We start from the raw sequence: 19,397 nt of genomic DNA on the forward strand, positions 1-19,397 counted from the left end.
ACCCCCGGCACAAGACCCGGTCGCCTGGGTCCTGCACAATCCGGGGCTGTATCTGGTGCTGCTACAATGTCTCAGGAGGCTGGAGGCTGCACTGATTTGCATATATTTGCATAACTTTCTGTAATAAATACCCACAACCTTGATCTGGCGTGTTGGTGGGGAGGAGGGGAGGGCCCACCTGGGGGTCAGTAACTGGGGAGGGTCAAGGCTGGCTGGGGGGCAGGTCACTCTGGTACCGGGTCCCCCCTGCCCGCGTTATTCTCAGCCACTGCCCAGGAGGGGCCTGGGAGAGTCATGGGGGAGGGGTTGCACCTGGGTGGGGGGCAGAGCCCCCCCAAGCCTCCCCTCCCCCAGCCAGTGCCTCTCCCTTGGGCTGTGCCCAGCGGCTGCTCAGGGGTCACTGCTTGGCACCCCCCGACGGGCATCTGCCAGCCCCCCCCCACGGCATGCAATGGGCTCGTGGGCCCCGAACCCACCCCCCTCCCATTGCCCCTGGCTCGCTCCATGCGCCCCACGGCCAGGAGGCCTGGGCAACATTCCCAGCAGAGAACAGACGGAGACGCGTCCCGGGGCCGGTGGCTACGACTGGCGCCCGTGGACGGGCTGGGTGGGGATGGGACGGGCTGGACAGAGCTCGGATGGGACGGCAGAGCTGGGACGGGAGGGGCTGGGCTGGGTGGGGCAGCGCAGAGCTGGGACGGGCGGGGACGGGACGGGCTGGGTGGGGACGGGACAGGCTGGGCTGGACAGAGCTCGGATGGGACAGCAGAGCTGGGATGGGCGGTGTGACGAACTGGGACTGTTCTTACTGTGGTGTGTGAATGCTGACAGGGGAGTGTGGCTAGGATAGTCTGCATTGGGGGGTGGGAGACTGACCGAAGGCGAATACCTGAGCGTGTAACAGGAGAACCCAGGAAGGGGTTGGAGGCCAGGTGACACCTTGGCCCGGGAAACTGAACAAAGGCTGTGGGAGGGGTCGCTGAAAGCAGAGTGCTGGAAGCAGGCTGGAGAGATGGCTGGGAGGCAGAGATGGCTCTGACCCCACAAGGGGGGTGGGCTGGCATGCCCTGGGACCCCAAGATGGACCTAACTGAGGGGGGCCCTGTTGTCTGTGCCTGCAAGACCTGTCTTGGACTGTATTCCTGTCATCCAAATAAACCTTCTGCTTTACTGGCTGGCTGAGAGTCATGGTGGATCACAGGAAGCCGGGGGTGCAGGGCCCTGAGTCCCCCAATACTTCGTGACAGGCGGCGACAGGACGGGACGGGCTGGGTGGGGACGGGACGGGCGGGGCTGGACAGAGCTCGGATGGGACGGCAGAGCTGGGACGGTCGGGGACAGGATGGGCTGGGCTGGGTGGGGCAGCGCAGAGCTGGGACGGGCAGGGATGGGCTGGGTGGGGACAGGACGGGCAGGGACGGGACGGGTGGGGACAGGACGGGATGGGCTGGGTGGGGCAGTGCAGAGCTGGGACGGTCGGGGACGGGACGGGCTGGGCTGGACAGAGCTCGGATGGGACGGCAGAGCTGGGACGGGCAGGGACGGGACGGGCTGGGCTGGGTGGGGCAGCGCAGAGCTGGGACGGGCAGGGATGGGCTGGGTGGGGCAGCGCAGAGCTGGGACAGGCAGGGACGGGACGGGCAGGGATGGGCTGGGTGGGGCAGTGCAGAGCTGGGACGGGCAGGGATGGGCTGGGTGGGGCAGCGCAGAGCTGGGACGGGCAGGGATGGGCTGGGTGGGGCAGTGCAGAGCTGGGACGGTCGGGGACGGGACGGGCAGGGATGGGCTGGGTGGGGCAGTGCAGAGCTGGGACAGGCAGGGACGGGACGGGCAGGGATGGGCTGGGTGGGGCAGTGCAGAGCTGGGACGGGCGGGGACGGGACGGGATGGGTGGGGACAGGACGGGATGGGCTGGGTGGGGCAGTGCAGAGCTGGGACGGGCAGGGACGGGACGGGCTGGGTGGGGACGGGACGGGATGGGCTGGGTGGGGCAGCGCAGAGCTGGGACGGGCAGGGACGGGACGGGCTGGGTGGGGACAGGACGGGATGGGCTGGGTGGGGCAGTGCAGAGCTGGGACGGGCTGGGCTGGGCTGGGTGGGGCAGTGCAGAGCTGGGACGGGCAGGGACGGGACGGGATGGGCTGGGTGGGGCAGCGCAGAGCTGGGACGGGCAGGGACGGGACGGGCTGGGTGGGGACAGGACGGGATGGGCTGGGTGGGGCAGCGCAGAGCTGGGACGGGCAGGGATGGGCTGGGTGGGGCAGTGCAGAGCTGGGACGGGCGGGGACGGGACGGGCGGGGACGGGACGGGCTGGGCTGGGTGGGGCAGCGCAGAGCTGGGACGGGCGGGGACGGGACGGTCGGGGACGGGACGGGCTGGGCTGGGCGGGGCAGCGCAGAGCTGGGACAGGCAGGGAGGGGACAGGGCAGGGCCCAGACCCAGGTGGCCGTTCACATGGGGCTGGAGCCGACTAGAGGCCCGTGGTGCTGCGGGGGCCACACGCTGTCCTGGCTGGGGGGTCACGGCCCTGGCCTAGCCCCTGCGCTGTCCCCATGGTGGCCCAGCCACGCCCCGCTGGACGGGCCCCACGGCATGTGGGCTGCAGGGCCAAGGGCAGAGCCAGGAACAGGGCTGGGGCCCTCCCGGCCGCCTGCCCGATGCTGCTGTGGGGGCCCCGCCTGGCAGGCACCGGGAGCCGCACAACGGTTGGCGGGAGCCCAGGGTGGCCACCTCCTGCCCAGCCCCCTCTGCCACCATGGGCCCTGGCTCTCAGCGACGCCCGCACCGCCCCAGGCCCCATTCACACCTGGCGCTGCCCCACAGAGGGGCCCCACGAGCTGGGCGGGGGGGGGGGCTCCTGGCTGGGCACCTGCTCTTCCCTCCTGCCAGGCTCCGGGTGCTGGATCCTGGACCTGAGTCCCCCCGGGCAGCTGCTACCCCAGCCCCACCCCGGGCCCAGCTGGCCCCCCCGGGCAGCGCCCCAGGCTGGCGCCGGGAGTCCCACGTTGTGTCCTCTGCACCCAGCTCCAGCGCCTGGGGGAGCCCCCGCCCAGCGTCACCTGCTGGGAATGGGCCTTAAACTGCCGGGGCTGGGGCAGCCACCTCTGGGGTGAGGCGCGGGGGGGGGGCTGGTTAGACACGGACCCCTCGCCCGGTGCAGCCACCTCTGGGGTGGGGCGCGGGGGGGGAGCTGGTTAGACACGGACCCCTCGCCCGGTGCAGCCACCTCTGGGGTGGGGCGCGGGGGGGGGGCTGGTTAGACACGGACCCCTCGCCCGGTGCAGCCACCTCTGGGGTGGGGCAGGGGGGGCTGGTTAGACACGGACCCCTCGCCCGGTGCAGCCACCTCTGGGGTGGGGCGGGGGGGGAGGGCTGGTTAGACACGGACCCCTCGCCCGGTGCAGCCACCTCTGGGGTGGGGCGGGGGGGGGCTGGTTAGACACGGACCCCTCGCCCGGTGCAGCCACCTCTGGGGTGGGGCGGGGGGGGGCTGGTTAGACACGGACCCCTCGCCCGGTGCAGCCACCTCTGGGGTGGGGCGGGGGGGGCTGGTTAACCACTGCCGTCCGTTCCCGATGGACACGCCCAGGGGAGGCCCAGCTGGGACGTCAGGTGAAAGTCTGACTGTGGGGCCTGGGGCTGTCACTGACTACGAGGGGTGAGCACCCCCCTGATCCCCCCCACACCCCAGTGCAGCCCCCCCCAGCTGTGACCCTCCAAATCACCCCAAATGCCACGAAACAGACTCCAGCTCCTGCTACAGCAATGTTAGATGCTCTGCTGAGCAGCCCCCCCCCCCGTGAACTGCCCTCCCCCCTGGGAGCTGCCCCCCCCGGCTCCCTCCCTTCCTGTCCCCAACCTGCTGCGCCCCATCCCCACAGCAGTGCCATGGGGCGGGGTCAGGGCCTGGCTCCAGCTGCAGCCCCCAAGCCGTGGGGCAGGGACCCAGTGACCCTGCCTGCCCCGGGCCATGGGACTGTGGCCCCTGTGCCGACCGGCCTGCACCAACTGGGGCCAGGAGCCTGGGGGGGCCACACCCAACGCTGCAGCCCCCCCCCCCCCCGGTGCCCCTGTGGCCTGTGGAACTCCCCATCCCCAGGTCCCCGGCCACACAGTGCCAGAGCGGGGCGCACAGCAGGGTCTGACACACACACACCCCCCACCCAGGGCACCAGCCACGTCCCCCCACAGGGGGCACCCCCTGGCAGTGCCCTGAGGCGGGGGGGAGGGGGTGATGGAGCCAGCAGCGCTTTGTGACCTCACAGCCTGGCCCCACACCCAGCTGGGCCCCAGACCTAGGCTCTCCGAGCAGGGCCAGTGCAGCCCCACGCCCGGCCCTCCACCATGGCGGACAGCGGGCCCTCGGCGCTGGAGATCGGGGAGGCCGATGCCAACTGGGCGCTTATCAGAGACAAGGTGGGGGCATGGTTGGCGGGGGGCAGAGGCCACAGCCCAGGTTCTGCCTGTGGGGGGGGTCACATGCCCAGCCCCACGTCCAGCCCGGAGGGAGCCTAGACCAAGGCTGCTCGGTGCTGGGAAGGGAGCCCCTGAGGTGCACTGAGGGCAGAGCACCACTGTGGTGCTGGGGGCACACCCCAGAGCCAGCCACATCTCCAGGTTGGGCCAGGGGTCATAACCAGCCCTTGTGCCCCACCCCAGAGCCAGCTGCATCTCAGTGCTGGACCAGGAGTCCCCATATAACCAGCCCCCCATGCCCCACCCCAGAGCCAGCCGCATCTCCGGGCCGAGCCAGGGGTCCCCGTATAACCAGCCAGTGCACGCTACACCAGAGCCAGTCACATTTCACCACTGGCTGCAGGGTCCTCATAGAACCAGCCCCCCTGCCCCACCCCAGAGGGGCTGCGGCTCTGGGCCGGGCGAGGGGGGAGTCCAGCCTTTGGGCTGCGACGGCGTGGCTCGGTGGCCCACGAGGGGTCCCCGTCCCCAGCCCCTCCAACCGGCACCGTCCCAGCAGGTGGTCGAGGAGCGCTTTGGCCCTGTCGCGGTGCCCGTGCCCTTCCTGGAGGACGCGGCGGCCTACGACCTGCTGAGCGTGCTGGTGAGGAAGCCGGGCCGGGCGCGGCGGCTGCTGGGCCGGGCCCGGCCCCTGGTGCCAGTGGGGGCGCTGGCGCAGCTGGTGCAGCAGGGGCTGGAGCCGGGGGCGCTGGCGTGCTGCACGCGGGAATACAGGGCGCGGGGCGAGGCGCACTACGAGGAGACGCGGCTGGTGGCGGGCGCCCCCTGCCACATCCAGCTGCAGCTGGCCAGCGTGCACAAGAAGGTGGCCTTCCTGGCACTGCGCCCCGGCCAGCTGGCCCTGCGCCCCGACCTGTCCTGGCTCCGCGGCCTGCACAGCCTCTACCTCCTGCATGAGGTCTTCTACTGCGGCGGGCTGGCGCTGGCCGTCAGGCGGGGGCAATGCCAGCGCACCCTGCGCCTGCCGGGGCCCCGGCCCCTCGCTTTCTGCTGCCTCAAGTTCGCCCTCGGCCCCCGCGGCCTCCTTGGCCCCCAGAAACCCCTGGGGCCTGCGCTGCCCGCCCGGGCCGCCTGGCTCAAGCTGCCCGTGCCGGAGCCCCCGGCCCCTCCCGCCGAGAGCAAGAGCAGCCCCGAGGGCCGCAGCCCCTTCTGCAGGGCCGCCAGGACAGGTAACGGGCGGGGGGGCCGTGGGTCTCGAGGGGGGGGCATGGGGATCGTAGGGCCAGCCCCAGCCTTGGCCACTGCTGGGGGACAGGTAACCAGGCCTGGGTGGGGGCTATGGGCACTGGGGGGCCCTTGGGGTGCTGGGGGCACTGGGGGGCCCTTGGGGTGCTGGGGGCCATTGGGATCGTAGGGCCAGCCCCAGCCTTGGCCACTGCTGGGGGACAGGTAACCGTGCCTGGGTGGGGGCCATGGGCACTGGGGGGCCCTTGGGGTGCTGGGGGCACTGGGGAGCCCATGGGGGGCTGGGGGCACTGGGGGCCATGGGGGGCTTAGGACCAGCCCCAGACTTGGCCCTCACTCCGGAGCAGGCAGCACTGGACTGAGCCCGGCCCCGGGGGTTGCCTGGCTCGGGGGGGTGGGGAGCACGGGGTTATTTAGGGCAGCCCAGGGGTGGGGGATTCTGGGGATTTCAGGGAGCCCCGGCAGGGTCCGGCTGGCAGCCTGACTTGGCTCCCCTCAGCTCTGGGCTGAAGCACGCCCAGCCAGTGCCTGCCCTAGGGCAGTACGGACCCCTAAGCGCCCTGCAAGACCAGCCCCCTCTCTGCCCTCAGGGAAGTGGCCATTCGCCAGGCGCCGCGCCCAGCCAGCCGCCCCCCGGCGCGGAGACCCCGACCGGCATGCCATGTCCCTGCCCCTGCTGCCGAGCACCGAGTCCGACAGCGACGGCTGAGCCGGGCCCCGAACCCCGGCCCGCCATGAAACACGGCATCTGCACTGAACCCAGCTGGGCGCGTCTGCGTGTCCTGGGGGCCCAGGACAGGGCAGGGCAGAACCCAGGGGAGGGGAGGGCAGGGCAGGGCCCAGGGGAGGCCCCAGGGGAGGGCAGAGCAGGTCCCAGGGCAGGGCAGGTCCCAGGGCAGGGCTGGGCACGCCCCAGGGGAGGGCCCAGGGCAGGGCTGGGCAGGCCCCAGGGCAGTGTCCTCCCCCCACACCCCCAAGGTGCTGCTGGCAGCAGGTCCCTCAGGCCAGGGCCTTTGCTCCCTGCATGGCAACCCCCCCCTCGGCCCCAGCTGCGGGGCAGGGCCCGGTGGGGGAGTCGCCCATTAAAGTGGGGAGGGCGGAGGCTCCGAGGGGGAAGGGCCCTGCCCAAGGGCCCAGAACGGGAACCCAGGCGTCCGGAGCCCCTGGGGGAGCGAAGGCCTGAGGCAGGGAGCACACGGCCGGTGGTGCAGGGCCCAGCCAGGTGCCTTGGCACAGGGTGGGGGGGAGAGGGCTGACCGCAGTGCCACGTTCTCTTTTGGCCTGGCACAGCCGGTGACCCTGCACCCCTCAGCCTTCACTGGGTGAGTGGGCCTGGGCACAGAGTATTCCCCGCTGCGCGGCAGGGTCCAGACCCCCAATGTCCCTGCCACTCTGCTGGGCCCCTTTCTAAGCTGCCAGGTGGGGCAGAGAACCATGGGGCAGCCCACGGGCAGGGGGTCATGGAGGCAGCCAAAGGGCAGGAGGGTGTGGGGGTAGACGGGGGGGGCAGCCCGCTGGGCAGGGGGTCGTGGAGGAAGACGGGGGGCAGCCTGCAGCAGGGGGTTGTGGGGGCAGTGGGAGGAAGCCCATGGGGCAGGGCAGCGGGGGGGAAGCAGGGGGCAGCCCGGAGGGGTGGGGGCCCTGCACACACGCACACATACACCAGGCAGAGGGACACTCTCCTTTATCCGCAGTGCAGCCCCCCCGCCCCCCCAATAAATTAAGGTCCGTGTCCTGAGGGCAGGTTAAAACGGCGAGTCCCGGCCGGCGGGCGCCGGGGCCGGCGGGCACCCTCACTCCTCGGGCTCCAGCAGGAAGGGCGAGGTGACCGCGTGGGCCTGGGCGATGGCCGCCAGCTCCTTGAGGAACTCGCTGAAGATGACGGCGCAGTACACGGCGTTCCTCACCCGCAGCGCCTCGCTCTGCTTCTCTGCGCCGGCCGGCGCCTCCCGCACCTGCTGCAGCGCCAGCTGGGCCGCCTGCCGCGCCCGCGTCGGGCTGTTGGCGTGTCGCAGGATCAGCTCCCCGATGGACGGCTTGCGGCTCTTCACTGCGGGCAGAGCGGGGAGTGAGCCGGGCCCGGCTCCCAGGGGAGGTGGGGGGGCAGAGCGCGGGGAGTGAGCCGGGCCCAGCTCCGGGGGGTGGGGGAGGGGGCAGAGCGCGGGGAGTGAGCCGGGCCCAGCTCTGGGAGGGCAGAGCACGGGGAGTGAGCCGGGCCTGGCTCCCGGGGGGCGGGGGGGGAGCAGAGCGCGGTGAGTGAGCCGGGCCCGGCTCCTGGGGGGGAGGGGGGGGCAGAGCGCGGGGAGTGAGCCGGGCCTGGCTCCCGGGGGGGCAGAGCGTGGGGAGTGAGCCGGGCCTGGCTCCCGGGGGGGGCAGAGCGCGGGGAGTGAGCCGGGCCTGGCTCCCGGGGGGGCAGAGAAGGGAGTCAGCTGGACACACTCCTGGAGGGGGATTACAGTTGGGCCGGGGGGCTCTGGGCTCTGATCCGACCCGGCGCTAACCCAGGACTGTGCGCTGCGTCCAGACCCCCAGGCACCCCCCTGCTGTTCCCACCGGCAGAGTCACTGCAGAGTCAGGCAGGGGAGTGCCGGGCTCCCTTTGGGGACAAGTCTCCCGCCGGGCTCCCACCAGGGGGACTCGCTGAGGGGGATCCCGGCGTGACGCGGGGGCTGGGAGCTCCAAGGGTCGGTCCCTGGGGGGGAGCCGAGGGGCTGACCCCAGCGAGTATGACCCAGAGGGGGCTGATGCTGGGGGCGCCGGGCCGGGGAGGCCAGACTGGGGGAGCCGGGCCGGGGGAGCTGGGTGAGGGCGCCGGGCCGGGGAAGCTGCACTGGGGGAGCCGGGCCGGGGAAGCCGGGCCGGGGGAATGGTCACAGCAGGGAACCCTGTGCCCACAGGGATGGGCTGGCTCAGCGGCCGGGGGCAGGGTGAGTTTGGCAACCCTGCTACATACAGCCCGAGCACGGTGCCAGGGGGGCCCGAAGCAGGTGGCAGCCCCCCGCCTGCCTCCCCCCCGTGCCCCAGCCCTACCCAGCGTCTCCGAGCGGCGCAGGGCCGGCGCGGCGTTGGGGGCGTCGGCCCAGTCCAGCTGGCCGCGGGCGAGCAGGTACTTGCGGGCTTTGAAGAGCAGGGCGGGGAAGTCGTCCTGTCTGGCGGCAAAGCTCTCGATCTTGTTCTTCACCGAGCCCAGGACCTGCAAGGCAGGCGGCTCAGTGCCCAGGCAGGGGGCCCCAGCGACGGCTTGCGCCAGGCCAGGCTGTGGGGATGCCAAGGGGCAGCATACGATGACCCCAGAACCTGCAGCCCTGGGCAGGGGCTCCCCACTGGCTCAGCCCCAAGCCCTGGAACCCCCCAGCAATCTGGGTGCCCCCCGCCCGCAGGTCACTGCCCTGCCACCGAGCTGCGAGGCCCAGCAGGGACCCCAGGACCCCAAGAGCGGGCAGGGGCCATGCCCGGGCGGTACCTGCAGCAGGGACTTGACGCTGGGCTGGAAGACCATGTTGGTGTTGAGCAGGAAAGAACGGAGCAGGGGCTGCGGGTAGCAGGCGAGTCGCGCCACCAGCCCCGTCAGCAGCACGTTGACGTACAGCGAGTTCTGCACCATGTTCTCCAGCTTCGCCAGCAGCACGGCCACGAAGGGACCTGCGCGGGGCACGGTGTCACCAGGGCCTGCCCACCAGGCCCCTGCCGGCCCTGCCTCCCCCTTCCTCCCGCTGGGCCCCCACCTGCCCCCCGGGCACCAGCCTCCCCATGCCTGCCGGGCCCCCGCCTGCCCCCGCCTGCCCCCGCCTCCCCTGCCCGCTGGGCCCATGCCTGCCCCTGCCCTCCAGGCACCAGCCTCCCCCTGCCCGCTAGGCCCCCGCCTGCCCCTGCCCCCCGGGTGCCAGCTGCCCACTGGGTGCCAGCCTCCCCATGCCTGCTGGGCCCCCGCCTGACCCCGCCTCCTCCTGCCCGCCGGGCCCATGCCTGCCCCTGCCCTCCAGGTGCCAGCCTCCCCCTGCCCGCTGGGCCCCCGCCTGCCCCTGCCCCCCCGGGTGCCAGCCTGCCCACGAGCCCCTGCCAGGTGCCAGCCTCCCCCTGCCTGCCGAGTGCCAGCTGTCATGTTATTGACACAAACTGGGACCATATAGATCACTGTTGCAACCAAGGTCCTGTAGTGGCCCCAAATCTTGTCCAAAGGAGATCAAGTAAGGTGCCTATGAGGAGGTTCTGGTTTGCTGGTTATGATTATGTGATCTGTGTGCATGTATCATTTTTGTATTTCAAGTTATAAGTATTGGCTCTAGACTGTCTGTAGTTCAAACTTGTGCTGTGCTGCTCGGAGACACCCCAGACAAGTTGGTGTCAGCTCTGCTTAGTCTGCTGGATGGCCCATTAAGGACCATCAGCTACAACTGCCCCACTGAGAGAAGGCAGATACCCTTGTGCTCAGCAAGGCAGGGACATGCTGTGACGAACTGGGACTGTTCTTACTGTGGTGTGTGAATGCTGACAGGGGAGTGTGGCTAGGATAGTCTGCATTGGGGGGTGGGAGACTGACCGACGGAGAACACCTGAGCATGTAACATGAGAACCCAGGAAGGGGTTGGAGGCCAGGTGACACCTTTGCCCGGGAAACTGAACAAAGGCTGTGGGAGGGGTCGCTGAAGGCAGAGTTTCAGGGCTGGCTGGTGACATGGCTGGGAGGCAGACAGGGCTCTGATCTCCCAAGGGGGCTGGGGCGCCCGGGGACCCCAAGATGGACCTAACTGAGGGGGGTCCTGTTGTCTGTGTCGGCAAGACCTGTCTTGGACTGTGTTCCTGTCGTCTAAATAAACCTTCTGCTTTACTGGCTGGCTGAGAGTCCTGGTGAATCGCAGGAAATGGGGGGTGCAGGGCCCTGAGTCCCCCACACACCGCGACACACGCCTATGGACAGAACTCTAAGGTTTTTCCAGGCCATGTGCTGGGTAGCTTGTATTTGAGACAAAGGAAGCACAAGCCACCTGGCAGAGGATACAAAAGGCTGCTGCATCTCCTCCATCTTGTCTTCAATCCTGCTCCTGACCTCTGGAGGGACTTTGCTATAAACTGAAACTCTGAGCAAAGGACTGAGGACCCATCCCAGCTGGGGATGTTCCAGAGACTTGATTTGAACCTGCAGTTTATTCTATCTTGGCTGCAAGCCTGAACCAAGAACTTTGCCATTACTGTATGGAATTGATTCCATTTAACCAATTCTAACTCTCATCTCTATCTTTTTCCTTTTATGAATAAACCTTTAGATTTTAGATTCTAAAGGATTGGCAACAGCGTGATTTGTGGGTAAGATCTGATTTGTATATTGACCTGGGTCTGGGGCTTGGTCCTTTGGGATCAGGAGAACCTTTTTTCTGTTACTGGGGTATTGGTTTTCCTAACCATTCATCCCTGTAACGAGTGGCGCTGGTGGTGATACTGGAGTGTCTGAGGGAATTGCTTGTGTGACGTGTGGTTCGCCCGTGGGGTGAGACCGAAGTCCTCTTAGTCTGGCTGGTTTGGTGCCTGAGTGTGCCAAGGGACCCCAGCCTGGGGCCGTGAGTGCCCTGCTCTGAGCGATTTGTCCTGCATTGGCACTCTCAGTTGGGTCCCGCCAGAACCGCATCATTACACCAGCCTCCACCCTGCCCTGCCCACCAGCCCCTGGCCCCCCACCCTGCCCTGCTCACTGGGGCACTGGCCCCCACCCCACACCAGCCCCCACCCTGCCCACCGGACGCTCCAGCCCATCCCACCCTTTCGTCCTCCAGCCCCCAACTTACCCTTCCTCCTCTCAACAGGCCCCATGTCCCCATACCCCACCCCAGCCAGTCCCTGCCCTGGCCCGGATGGGAGCCAGCGCCCCCTAGAGGGGACAGGTCCATCGCAGGCCATTAGCCAGGCTCTGGCACCGGCGCTGGGACCCGGGATGCGGCCCCGCCCACACTCACCTGTGAAGGGATGGCTGGGCGGCTGCCCCGGAGTGCGCAGGGGGCTGCTGACAAGCTGGGCCAGGGGCTCCGGTGGCCGGGGCTGCACTGGGGCCCCCCCAGAGACGAGGGGAGCCGGGCGCTCAGCAAACCTCTCGTCAGCCTCCTCCTCCTCCTCCCGGGAGAGGGGCCCGGCGGGCGAGGCGGGGGGCTGCCCAGCCCCACTCTGCAGTTCAGCCTCCAGCTCCCGCAGCTCCCGCGAGAAGCTCTCGATGCTCAGGCTGGAGCCGTTGGGCTCGCTGGGCGCCCGGGCCAGCAGCTCGTCGATCAGGGAGTCCACGGACGGCTGCTCCCAGGCCGGGGCCGGGGCCGGGCTGGTGGGGGAGCCGTTCTCCGCCTGGGCCTTGAGCCCCCTCAGCTCCCGCTCCGAGCAGGTGAAGGGGGTGCCCCGGCGCACCTTCTTCACCACCACGTTCCCGTCCGGCCTGCTGGGCCGGCTCGGCTCCGCCCCGGGGGCCCCGTTCAGGAGGGGGGCCGAGTCCTCAACGTTGGGCACGGGGGGGCCAGCGCTAGGCTCACTGCTGCTGGGGGCCCCGGCCGGCCCCCCGCCCTCCTCTGGCAGGCCCCTCTTCTTAGTGCGCGGGGTGGCGGGGCCGGGGGGGCCGGCGCTAGGCTGCTCCCCATCGTAGGGGGCTGACCAGACGCGGCAGGCCAGCACGCACTGCTCCACGCTGAGCTGAGCGTCCCGCAAGTACTCCAGGTAGTTCCCGTCCAGCTCCGCCACCTCTTCCCACCGGGCCGGGCGGTGGGAGGGGCTCCCGCTGGGCGTGGCCAGGCCGGGCGAGCGGGGCGCCGGGCTCCCCGCCTCCGAGCTGCAGCTCTGCTGGCGCATGAAGAAGGCGAGGCGGGAGGGCGTGGAGGGCTTGGGCACGGTGACCACGGAGGAGGTGTCCACGGTGGGGCTCCCGTGGGCTGCGAGGAGAGAGCCGAGAGGGAGCGTTATCGGGGGGAAATGGAGACCTGCCCACGGAGCTCACCGCTAGGCACCCCGAGCAGCACCCCCATCTCCCAGGTGGGCACCTCCCACCGGCCTGACTCCCGCGGGCCAGCCCCCAACAGCCACCGCTTGGGCACCCCCAGAGACCACGCCAAGGGCCCCCTTCCCCACAGGGAAAGGGGCCGGCCCACCTTTGGCCCAGGTGGCGTGCTCCTCCCGGTCGGGCGCGGGCAGGCTCTCGGCCCGGCAGCAGCGCGGGATCAGCGACAGGAACTTGGCGGCCGTCTTGCCGTAGATGTCCAGGTCCTTCACCGCCCGCCTCTGGCTCAGCATGACGTGGCTGCAGGGGATCAGGTACCTGGGGGCAGTGGAGCAGCCCGATCACACCAGGCCGTCCCACCAGGGCTTGCCCAGGCCCCGCTCTCAGCCCATCGGGGGGCAGGCGCCCGATGTTCCCAGGCTGAGTGGGCAGCCAGAGCAGAGCCATGCCAGGAGCGGGCACTAGGGGGCAGTGTGCTCCACGCTTCCCCTCTGGGGCCCCGCGGGTGACGCGCCCCCAGCCCTGTCCCCAGCCCGGAGGGGCTTGGGGCTTCTGCAGGAGCTTGGGGGGCTCTCCAGGGCCCCCAGCCGCAGCCAGCTCCAGGCCCTGCTCAGATGGCCACCGCCCCCTGCGCCACTGGGAACTGGCCGTGCCTGCTGCACATCCCTGGGACACGCCGCCCACCAGCCCCGGGGCAGCTCCTCCCCCCTCCTGCTAGCCCCTGCCCCACGCCAGCCCCTGGGTGCTCCAGGCCTGGGCCGGGGAAGGCGCACCCTGACAGCCGGGCCGGCTAGCGAGGGGGGCCCGGGGCCTGTTCGCTTTGGGAGGAAGCAGCCAGGGCCAGGATCTGCTCCGGCAGCCCTCGGGGCCCAACACAGGCCAGCCAGGAGCCATGGCGCGGCTGGAGAGCCTCCGCTCTAGGCCCTCCCTGGCAGACAGGGAAAGAGAGGCAGAGCGGGGCAGGGCTCCCGGCTGGAAGGCAGGACGCAGCCGCCGGCTCACCTGAGTACCAGCTGCAGCATCACGTCCTCGCAGTTCAGGTTCAGCAGCGTGCGGAAGAGACTCAGAGACACCATGCAGAGCTGGGGGGAGAGAGGGAGGGATTAGGCGGGCAGGAGGGCTGGCCCCATGGCAGGCACTAGGCGGCCCAGGCTGGCTCCTGGCCCTTGCCAGCACTAGCAGCGGGGCAGCACCGTGGCCAGCTCCGGCCCCTCGGCACGTCCCCCAGGGAGCTGAGCACTTGGGGGGACAGGCCCCTGGAACCCCGAACCAGGGAGCTGGGGGAAGGGCAGGGCCCGTCCCTAGGAGCTGAGGTAAGCTGCGAGCCTCTACCCGGGAGCTGGGGGCCTGTCCCGGGGAGCTGGGAGGAGGGCGGGGGCCCATCCCCAGGAGCTGGAGGGAGCTGAGAGGTGCTGGGGGCCCGTCCCCAGGAGCTGAGAGGTGCTGGGGGCCCATACGCAGGAGCTGGGGGCCCATCCCCAGGAGCTGGAGGGAGCTGAGAGGTGCTGGGGGCCCGTCCCCGGGAGCTGAGAGGTGCTGGGGGCCCGTCCCCGGGAGCTGGAGGGAGCTGAGAGGTGCTGGGGGCCCATCCCCGGGAGCTGGGGGCCGTACCCGGGAGTTGGCAGCGATGCGGGCGACGAGCGTGTCGAGGATGGTGCTGTGGTCATGCCGGTGAAGCAGGATGAAGCGCAGGAAGGTTTGGAGCAGGGCCGGGTCGCTGACGCTGCGCAGGAACAGCTCCAGGTACGCCGTGCTGGCCATCAGCTCCTCCACCGCCGTCTGCGGGACAGCCATTCAGCCATACTGCCGGGACCCCCCTCGGCCGCCGGGGACACCCCCGCTGCAGGGCTCGGGCACCCGGGACAACCCCCCTAGCCGCAGGGCTCGGCCGCCAGGGACCCCACCCACCGCAGGGCTCGGAAACCCGGGACAACCCCCCTAGCCGCAGGGCTCGGCCGCCCGGACACCCCCCACCGCAGGGCTCGGGCACCTGGGACAACCCCCCTAGCCGCAGGGCTCGGCCGCCAGGGACCCCACCCACCGCAGGGCTCGGGCACCCGGGACAACCCCCCTAGCCGCAGGGCTCGGCCGCCAGGGACCCCACCCACCGCAGGGCTCGGGCACCCGGGACAACCCCCCTAGCCGCAGGGCTCGGCCGCCAGGGACCCCACCCACCGCAGGGCTCGGGCACCCGGGACAACTCCCCTAGCCGCAGGGCTCGGCCGCCCGGACACTCCCCCCAAGCCGCAGGGCTCGGCCACCAGGGACACCCCCCACCGCAGGGCTCGGCTACCGGAGAGACCCCCACCCCCCCCGCAGCAGCTGAGCCAGGCCAGGGGGCCAGAAGCCCCCAGGGGTCAGGCAAGAGCGGAGCGCATTACCCATGCTAGCAGCCCCCCCGGCTATGGGCCTACCTTGTGCAGGGCTGGGCCCATCACGGGCACCAGGAAGCCGTTGTGGACGTAATCCACCAGCTGCTTCTGCACCAGCGGGTGGGCAACCTGCAGGAGCACAGAGCTCAGAGTGGGCTCCCAGCGACAGCAGGGACTGCAGCACGCCTGGGTCCCTCCCAGCACAGCCAGACACTGCGATCTGGGCCACAGCTTCCGCTCCGCACCAGGAGAAGGGTGTAGTGGGGCAGATGGATCTCGGGGTGGGCACGGTGCTGGGCAGCCCCCGGCCGAGAAGGGGATCTCGGGGTGGGCACGGTGCTGGGCAGCCCCCGGCCGAGAAGGGGATCTCGGGGTGGGCATGGTGCTGGGTAGCCCCCGGCCGGGAAGGGGATCTCGGGGTGGGCACGGTGCTGGGCAGGGCTGGCTGAGGCGGGCACAGTGCCGGGCAGCCCCCGGCCAGGAAGGGGCTCTAGGGGCAGGAACGGTGCTGGGCAGGGCTGGCTGAGGTGGGCACGGTGCCAGGCAGGATGGGCTGAGGTGGGCACAATGCTGGGCAGGGCTGGCTGAGGCGGGCACGGTGCCGGGCAGCCCCCGGCCAGGAAGGGGCTCTCGGGGCAGGCACGGTGCTGGGCAGCCCCCGGCCAGGAAGGGGCTCTAGGGGCAGGAACGGTGCTGGGCAGGGCTGGCTGAGGTGGGCACGGTGCCAGGCAGGATGGGCTGAGGTGGGCACAATGCTGGGCAGGGCTGGCTGAGGCGGGCACGGTGCCGGGCAGCCCCCGGCCAGGAAGGGGCTCTCGGGGCAGGCACGGTGCTGGGCAGCCCCCGGCCAGGAAGGGGCTCTAGGGGCAGGAACGGTGCTGGGCAGGGCTGGCTGAGGTGGGCATGGTGCCCGGCAGGATGGGCTGAGGTGGGCACAATGCTGGGCAGGGCTGGCTGAGGCGGGCACGGTGCCGGGCAGCCCCCGGCCAGGAAGGGGCTCTCGGGGCAGGCACGGTGCTGGGCAGCCCCCGGCCAGGAAGGGGCTCTAGGGGCAGGAACGGTGCTGGGCAGGGCTGGCTGAGGTGGGCACGATGCCAGGCAGGATGGGCTGAGGTGGGCACAATGCTGGGCAGGGCTTGCTGAGGCGGGCACAGTGCCGGGCAGCCCCCGGCTGGGAAGGGGATCTCGGGGTGGGTACAGTGCTGGGCAGAGCTGGCTGAGGTGGGCACCCGCAGGCTGCGGCCTGCCCACCTGGATGACGGCGTTGCAGAACTCCAGCGAGTTCATGAAGAGGACGAGGGCAGGCACCCCCATCCAGTCCTCGCGGCGCAGGCAGTGCCAGTCGTCCGCCCGCACCTCGATCTTGCGGGGCAGCGAGGAGTAGAGGGCGCTGAGGCCCGTGGCGAGGACCTGGGGGCACAGGAGCGGCGAAAGGCTGATGGTTAGGGAGAGCCCCCAGCAGTGGGCACCTGGTGCCAGGTGCTGCCCTGACAGACGCTTCCCCCAGTACATGGGGAGGCAGGTGGAGAGGGGCCAGGGCCAGCATCTGGGCAGGGACACACTGGCACCCTGCCACTCTGCGCCCAGCAGGGAGCTCAGGGCCAGGCTGGGCACTCGGCTGGACCCCGTTCTGGGTCCCCCACACGGGCCAGGCTCACCAGCTGCTGTGCAGGGCAGGGGCACGGGGGACGCACTGAACACAACCGGGCTGGAAGCTGGGGGACCGGGCCCCGACCTGGGCTGAGTCACCACATCTCTGTGGGCCTCCGTGGCCTGCCCCAGGGGGCACTGATGCTGCAGTGATGGGCCAGAGGAGGTGCCCTGCCAGCCCCCCGGAGCGCCCCTGCCAGGAGTCAGCCACAGCATGCACAAGCCCCCGTCCCACTGGCTCCGGCCGGGTGGGGCCCCTGGGGCTGGCTCCGGCGGCACTGGTCGGGAGGAGCCCCTGGGGCTGGCTCCGGCGGCACTGGCCGGGAGGAGCCCCTGGGGCTGGCTCCGGCGGCACTGGTCGGGAGGAGCCCCTGGGGCTGGCTCCGGCGGCACTGGTCGGGAGGGACCCCTGGGGCTGGCTCCGGTGGCACTGGTCGGGAGGGACCCCTGGGGCCAGCCCGTCCCCCGGGCTCCGGCCGGGAGGGGCCCCTGGGGCTGGCTCCACTGGCTCTGGCCGGGAGGGGCCCCTGGGGCCAGCCCGTCCCCCTGGCTCTGGCCGGGAGGGGCCCCTGGGGCTGGCTCCGCTGGCTCCGGCCGGGAGGGGCCCCTGGGGCCGGCCCGTCCCGCTGGCTGCGGCCGGGAGGGGCCCCTGGGGCTGGCTCCGGCGGCACTGGTCGGGAGGAACCCCTGGGGCCGGCCCGTCCCCCTGGCTCCGGCCGGGAGGGGCCCCGTGGGACCGGCTGGGGAGCAGCCCGGGCGCAGGACCGCGTGGGACCGTACCGGGCAGAAGTAGGAGCTGCCGGTGATGTAGGTGGCCACGGCGTGGTTGCTGGCGGCCATGGCCAGGAGCAGCAGCAGGGCGTCGCGGGCCTGCTGCCCCGTGGGCCCCTCGTGGTGGATGAAGGGGACAAGCAGGGAGAAGAGCAGCAGGTCGCCGGGGCCCTGCTCCGTGGGCCGGTGGAAGAAGAGCTCCAGGAGCGCCGGTTCCTTGGCCACGCAGCCGCAGAGCTGGTTGAGCAGCAGCACCAGGCTGGTCTGCAGGGCGGGCGAGGCCGGCTCGGCGCACAGGCTCAGCAGGTGGAGCAGCGGGCGCCGCACGGGCGGGTGGCGCAGCAGGGGCTGGTGGCTCTGGCTGATCAGCATCTCGTAGAGCTTCAGCTGCTCCGCCCGCTGCTCCTCGCCGCTGTCCCGCTGCAGGTGCCAGTGCAGGAGGCGCTCGAGCAGATTCTCCGTCAGCACCAGCTGCAGGATGGGCCCCGCGCCCGCCCCGGCGCCCGCCCGCTCCTCCGCCAGCAGCGTCAGCATCTGGTAGGTGTTGTTCCGCACGGCGCTCGCGTCGTCCGCCGTGCCCGGGCCCGGCCTGGGGCCCCGCGTCTCCAGGATCCTCAGTACCTGGGGAGACAGCAGTAGGCGCTGAGCGGGGGGGCGGCGGGCGCTGAGGGGGGGGCACACGCTGTATGGGCAGGTGTGATGAAGTGGGACCGTTCTTAATGTTTCCTCTGAATACTGTGTGTGTGCCTCAGTTTCCCCCATGCATTTCTTAAGTCTCTAGGTGGTGGGGAAAGACCAGGGTGCATAAATCACTGACACTCTGTCTGCCTGGCAACTAATGGCCAGGGCCCCTTCCCCCCCTGCAAGGTAATAGCTAAAGGTGAACAAAGAGATCAGGTGACCTCCTGGCTCAGGAAAGAGACAAAGCCGGGAGAAGGAGGGGCTGGAGGGGATTTCAGTTGGAGCTACCTGGGGATGGGGAGGGAGGGCAGACGGGGGTGTCTGGCTCTCTGAACCCCATAATGGACCCGGCCGAGGGGTCCCGTTCGCCGCTGTACCTACAAGCTCTGTGTTAGACCGTGTTCCTGTCATCTAATAAACCTCTGTGTTACTGGCTGGCCAAGAGTCACGTCTGACTGCAAAGTGGGGGGTGCAGGACCCTCTGGCTTCCCCAGGACCCAGCCTGTACGGACTCGCTGTGGGAAGCGCACGGAGGGGTAGATGCTGAATGCTCCAAGGTCAGACCCAGGAGGTGAAGCCGTGTGAGCTTCTTGCCCTGAAGACAGTCTGCCCCAAGGGAGAGGAGGCTCCCCAAAGTCCTGACTGGCTTTGTGGGGAGCAGTTCCAGAGCATCGGCCGGGGACCCCGTGACAGCAGGGCAGGGTGCGGCAGGCACGGAGTGAGGGCAGCACATGCTGAGTGGGGGGGGGGGCGGGGCACGGGGAGGGGCACGCGCGAGGGGGAGGGCACGGGGGGGGGGGAGCAGGGCGCAGGCTGTGAGGGAACAGGGAGCGGGCAGATTTCACCTGGGAATGTTGCAGGGGAGATAAGGAAGTTACCTGAGCTGTAACCTGAGCCAGGAGGGGGTGGGGAGGTGACACCTGGCCAGAAACTGAACAAAGGAGAGGATGGGGGGGGTGGGGAGAGAGCTGCTGGAGGAGTTTTTAGTTTCAGTTTGGTGCAACGCAGGGAACCCCAAGCTGGGGTCTAAGCTCCCTGAACCCCCCAGAAGGACTTGACTGAGGGGTCCTGGTTGTACCTACAAGCTCTGCTGTAGACTGCGTTCCTACTGTCCAGTAAACCCTCCGTGTTACTGGCTGGCTGAGAATCACAATGAATTGCAGGAAGAGGGGTGCAGGGCCCTGACGTCCCCGCACTCCGTGACACAGGGGGCAGCACACGCTAAGCAGCGGGGCAAGGCAGGGGGGGACGCGCTGAGCAAGGGGGGAGGACCCGGGGGGGGCAGCATGTACTGAGG

The 19,397-nt window shown here is 70.4% G+C and overlaps 2 protein-coding genes across 2 annotated transcripts in view; one reads left to right on the top strand and one right to left on the bottom strand.

The window, feature by feature from the left end:
* The first annotated feature begins 4,345 nt into the window (after nt 1–4,345).
* C1H11orf42 (chromosome 1 C11orf42 homolog) lies at nt 4,346–6,371 on the top strand. Its single transcript, XM_054004806.1, has 3 exons — nt 4,346–4,417; nt 4,977–5,646; nt 6,253–6,371. The coding sequence occupies exons 1-3, from the start codon at nt 4,346–4,348 to the stop codon at nt 6,369–6,371; spliced, it is 861 nt and encodes a 286-aa protein (XP_053860781.1).
* A 967-nt stretch (nt 6,372–7,338) lies between these two features.
* Nucleotides 7,339–19,397, bottom strand: part of FHIP1B (FHF complex subunit HOOK interacting protein 1B) — a 33,084-nt gene continuing 21,025 nt past the window's right edge. Inside the window, exons 4-13 of the mRNA XM_054016078.1 lie at nt 17,429–18,040; nt 16,250–16,408; nt 15,041–15,127; nt 14,238–14,405; nt 13,629–13,708; nt 12,778–12,944; nt 11,611–12,561; nt 9,126–9,304; nt 8,693–8,855; nt 7,339–7,712 (exon numbers count right to left, since the gene is read on the bottom strand). Of these exons, the coding sequence (XP_053872053.1) occupies nt 7,456–7,712; nt 8,693–8,855; nt 9,126–9,304; nt 11,611–12,561; nt 12,778–12,944; nt 13,629–13,708; nt 14,238–14,405; nt 15,041–15,127; nt 16,250–16,408; nt 17,429–18,040 (2,823 nt within the window). The 3' untranslated portion in view covers nt 7,339–7,455. The remainder of the gene's footprint in view (nt 7,713–8,692; nt 8,856–9,125; nt 9,305–11,610; nt 12,562–12,777; nt 12,945–13,628; nt 13,709–14,237; nt 14,406–15,040; nt 15,128–16,249; nt 16,409–17,428; nt 18,041–19,397) is intronic.

This window comes from Malaclemys terrapin, chromosome 1, assembly GCF_027887155.1.
Source record: "Malaclemys terrapin pileata isolate rMalTer1 chromosome 1, rMalTer1.hap1, whole genome shotgun sequence".
Taxonomy (NCBI): Eukaryota; Metazoa; Chordata; order Testudines; family Emydidae; genus Malaclemys; species Malaclemys terrapin.

What these genes read in the sequence shown, in the direction of transcription:
- C1H11orf42 (XM_054004806.1), top strand. Translation starts at nt 4,346, where the DNA reads ATGGCGGACAGCGGGCCCTCGGCGCTGGAGATCGGGGAGGCCGATGCC. An exon ending in GGGCGCTTATCAGAGACAAG is followed by an intron (nt 4,418 to 4,976) that starts GTGGGGGCATGG and finishes CCGTCCCAGCAG; the next exon opens with GTGGTCGAGGAGCGCTTTGG. An exon ending in CTGCAGGGCCGCCAGGACAG is followed by an intron (nt 5,647 to 6,252) that starts GTAACGGGCGGG and finishes CTCTGCCCTCAG; the next exon opens with GGAAGTGGCCATTCGCCAGG.